The sequence below is a fragment of the Aplysia californica genome, unplaced genomic scaffold (genome assembly GCF_000002075.1).
Source record: "Aplysia californica isolate F4 #8 unplaced genomic scaffold, AplCal3.0 scaffold00719, whole genome shotgun sequence".
Classification (NCBI taxonomy): Eukaryota; Metazoa; Mollusca; class Gastropoda; order Aplysiida; family Aplysiidae; genus Aplysia; species Aplysia californica.
The window spans coordinates 261,471-266,209 of NW_004797989.1; the positions used below are offsets into that span (position 1 = coordinate 261,471).

Consider the following 4,739-nt stretch of genomic DNA (forward strand, 5'->3'; position numbering starts at 1 on the left):
TATATATATATATAAGATTGCTTTGCGTTAAGTCACAGTCTCTAAAGTGTTTCTAAAACAATGAACAGGGTTCACATCTGTGACACTGCTAAAATCAAGGACTAGCGGTATTATTTTTTTTTTTGGGTGGAGTGATCTTGAATGGGAACATTCGGTTCAAGGGAAAAAACGATTAAAATATTGTATCACTTTTTATTTCTTTACATGAATTGCTGCCCCTGCTTTGAAGAAATTTCTGAGAAACGAACTTAAAAATTTCGGATTTATATCTAGGACAAAGAAACGAAATGCGCAACCGTGTGTTATCTCAAAGCCAGCGTTAAAAGTGAAAGTGGAAGGTCAGAGTTTGAATTCCTTTATTGTGTATTAGCCTACAAAATTAAAAAGACGACAAGCAGATTATTTTTGCTTGATCAAGAATTAGTGTTGTGTAGCTGTAAAGCCCAGGTTGCAGTTGAGTCTACATTAAGTTTTCTGATCATAATTACGGATACGGTTGTTGAGTTTGAATGAAAAACTATTAATTGAAATTTAATGGCTATCCGTACTTAAGTCAAATAGTATACTTAAGGTATGTTTCATGTGTGCATCCGCCCTATAGATCTAGATCTAGATCTAGATCTAGATTTAGATCTATATCTTCTCAAAACAATTGCACTGAGATCAGTTGACACCCTCCTGCCTCTCTCCAAGCCTGCCTTCCTTCATGAGTCTGAGGCTGAGGGGGGAAAAGGTTTGGCCACTGTGCACAACATTAGGCCTACCGCTTCTCAAACACTGCATATGTTTTCCCTTTCTGACATAACAACATCACTACCTCCTGTGATGATGACAACATATTACAATGTGTCATGACGCAGTGGATCAGGTGCTCGTCAATTTTTTGGCAAATGTAGTTAGGCCTAGAATCTATTGGTTTGGATACAAGTCGAGATATTTGCAATTGAAGGAGATGGGGTGGCCTGGTTTCAGAGGTAAAATTAGCGAGAAAATGGCCTCTAAAGTTTAGTTATTATTTCCTTGCTTTGAGAGCCTGAGGAAACTGAAAATTTGATCTTTTTATGCGTTTAATCAACATTTTAACATTTTTCAGTAAAATCCACAATGTTTTTAATGGGCATAAAATGTGTTGAGACGAAAAAGGGGAAGGGGGTGGGGGGGAGTTAGGGTTACTGGGTTATCAACATAATCTTTGAAGTTTACAGCCCCCTTCCTCTCCATCTCCCCATCAATAGCAATTTAGCATCCTAAAAGTTAAAAGATCTCTACAGCTGACTCTGGTGTTATGGTGGTGGAGGTAGCTTGTGGAATCTCTTTGGAAGTTTTTTGAGATTTGCGATTGCATTTCAGTGTTCTTATTTCATGTATACATTATGTTTTTGACAGGCTTTTTTATTACCTATTATAATGGGATTTAAAATTAGTCATTGTTTACATAAATGTTTTTGTTTTTTAAACAGAATTGAATTGTTCCTGAACTTTGACAGCCTGATTGTCTGCATGACAGTTAGTTTTTTGTTTGTTTTTTAGTGTCTCACTCATTCCTATCACATTTACTGACACCCTCTGATTAGAAAAAAAGATGCATATTATAGTGTTATGTTTCCTTTAGGAAGATTTGATAATCTTATTGCGGGTTGTTGGAGGCTGCCACTTGTAGGTCCTACTACTAAGTACTACTACCACTACTACTACTTCTTTACTTTCCTTCTCTATTGTTTCTGTCTTACTTTTTCCCAGCACTAATAGAATAATATTGAGTTGATGTGCTTCTCTTTACTCAAACACAAAGATTAGATTAGATAATCTTATTATCCAGTTTTTCTTTCCAGGTATCTGTATGACTCTCTAAATGTTCTGGAATGGAGTGTAAAACCGAACTGTGACGGGCTGAACCATGATGGCCACACGGCCTACAGTGACCCTGAAGAGGTTCAGAGGTCACAGCACTCTGGCTAGTCTGACTAAGAACTCAAGTAGTTCTGGAAGCAGTAAATGCTGTAGTAGAAGTAGGTCAGCTGTAGATGACACTTGTCAGACCACGAGATGTCCTGCCACACGTGTGTTGGATATGTCGACACTGCCAGGTCGTACGTCTCTGCTGGCGGCTGCCACACGGCCCATTTGGTCTTCTTCCAAACAAACAGATCTCATGGCCAGAGGGAACACTCTTCCCACAGCCTCATTTTCAACTTTGGCTGGCAGGAAAAGACACGTTGGTTTTAAAAGAAATTGCTCAACGTACGATTTGAAAAATATTCCTGTGAGTAGTGATGTGAGAAGGAAAAATAGCTGGATGTTTGATTCCAAAGTGCAAGTTTCTGACAATGACCCTTGCAGTATTCTCAGAACGGCCGTCCAGTCTGCTGAAAAGGGTCATTTTTTTCCGCAGGATTATTTACCATTTTTCTCCCAGTACCAGACTTGTGTTTACGCCAGATTGGGTCTCTCTCACGTCCATCAGATGCCTCTCCTTGGTGAACCAAAGATTTGGTTGGAACCAGCCAACAATCTAAATATTAAGTCTTTCACGATAGACAGCGAAAGTTTTGAAATGTTATCATCTCTCGTGGTGACTAATGTCGATGATATTCCCAGTTCCCACGTCCCACGGCTTCTTCACCACCTCCACTATTTGCTTCTCTCTGGCAGTGAAATGGTGAAAGTTCTTTTAAAAAGGTCAGAACAGCTTGTGCATTTGTTTGATCTTCAAGATTTAGCTTTCCTTGCATCCAGCGGAGTTTCACATCATATGGAGGCTGAAGATGTGAGGAAGCTAGTAGACAGGACTAAAGAACTTCTTGACACCCAAAATGTTAAGGATGTCAATGTTGGTGACCTGTGTGTGATATATGGAAACCTCCAGTCTCACATGACTACGCCCATGTTTGATTTAGGTGCAAGAATTATTTCTGGGAAACTCAGTTGTGAGGAACTTGATCCCACTGTAAATATTTTTGGTACCGTTGAGATGTTTAATAAACTATCTAAATTTGAGTGTGTTGAAAGTCTGGACAATTCAATATTTATGACCCTGGATAGGAAAAATTTGTCCCCTATGTCTTTCGGAGAAACTGATCTCGACACTTTTGGGCATGCTGGAAAACTGTTTCGACGGGTTGACTGGATCAAGGGGAGTGCACTCGTGAAAGAATTTATGGCAGACATTGTAAAGGATGTGGAGGGTTGTGCCGACGTGGGAGACGTTGTCCGTGTCTCCAGTCTTCTAGACAGGGAACATCTTCTGGGTCAGGAGGAGAACTTTGCTCAGAACATTTGTGAACTGGTGAAGGATACAGACTTTGTTATGTTCTCTAAGGTAACCTCTCACAGACTTCATATATATAATTATATATATACGGTCAAACCTGCTTTAGGGGTCACCTGTCCAAGACAATCACCTGTACAAAATAACCACTTCCCACATCTCCCTTTGTGTTAAAAAAAGTCATACATATAATCACACCATCCAAGAGGGCCATTTGTCTATGATGGCGATTATTCTACTTGACAATGGTTGCTCTCTGACTTTCTCTCCCATCTATAAACTAGAAGAATAAATAATGTTATGGTGTCTTTCTTGCATTTTTTTCCAGTGCTAAATTGCTGTTATATTTTGTCATTGCTTTTCTTTTTACCTGAACAAACATATAAGTACCAATATTTATTTATTTCAGAAGTGGTGTGATTGGATTGGTGAGTGCTCTGGTGTGTGTCATTTACTTTTAATCATTTGTGTCATGACGCAGTGGAATCAGGTGCTCGTCAATTTTAGGGCATTTGGAGTTACTGGTATGTAAAAGCCTGTTCATTTGCCTTGCTTTGAATGGAAAAAAATATCATTCTATCTTGAACAGAAGTCGAGATATTTGCAGTTGAAAGAGGGTGGGGTCACCAGATTCAGAGGTAAAATTAGCGAGAAAATGGCTGCCAAAGTTTGGTAACTTCCATAGCTTGAGGGTCCTTGAAAACTGGAAATGTACAGTTTTCATTCCTTTAATCAACATTTTTTGGTTAAAATCCACTCAGAAATGTGTTTTTAAATGAACATAAAAGATGTTGAGCCAAAGAACAAAAATTCAATAAAAATTGTTAAGAGTCAAACCAGCAGAAAAATGCTGGTTTCATCGATTTCAGTATTTTGTCGAGCGTCTGATTTCATTACGATTCCTCTCATTTACTCTTTCTTTCCTATCTAACATCTATTGTCCTCTTCTCTCTTCCTTTTTTAAAAATTGTATGTTGCTCTTGAGAAACACCTCTGTTCTTTGCCTCTTATATGACTTATCTGTGTTGCTAATGCAGTCAAACTATTACTAAAACTAAAAAGAAACTCTCTCTCCTTAGCTGCTCAAGATTTGTTTGAGGTTGAACATTCTCTTCCGGAACCGGTCGGCATGGGACTTGTCGAGTGAGTTGCAGCAAAGGCTGGAGAAAATGTCGGAGGTGCTGACCGTTGGTCAACTGGAAGAGCTTCTGTGGGCGGACGGTGGAAGCTTTGCCAGGGCTGTGTGGAGACTGCTAGATTATGTGAGCATTTAGTATTAACGAAACTTCCGTCATGCCTGTGGGCCAGTTTCACAAATCTATTTGTATGTTATGCCTGTTTGTCCATGTACACACATAGAGCTTACTGTTGAGTGGGATTTTTGCATTATACAAATGCTTTTTATTGTTATTTTTAACTCTTCTTCTTCTTCTTCTTCTTCTTCTTCTTCTTCTTCTTCTTCTTCTTCTTC

General features: G+C 39.0%; 1 protein-coding gene across 2 annotated transcripts in view; it reads left to right on the forward strand.

The window, feature by feature from the left end:
- The first annotated feature begins 160 nt into the window (after window positions 1-160).
- Window positions 161-4,739, forward strand: part of LOC101856844 — a 17,915-nt gene continuing 13,336 nt past the window's right edge. Inside the window, exons 1-3 of one of the 2 annotated variants that reach the window (XM_035972513.1) lie at window positions 161-453; window positions 1,833-3,319; window positions 4,348-4,530. In XM_035972513.1, coding sequence (XP_035828406.1) covers window positions 1,898-3,319; window positions 4,348-4,530 — 1,605 coding nt within the window. In that variant the 5' untranslated portion in view covers window positions 161-453; window positions 1,833-1,897. The remainder of the gene's footprint in view (window positions 454-1,832; window positions 3,320-4,347; window positions 4,531-4,739) is intronic. The other variant, XM_005108778.3, reaches the window with a different exon arrangement.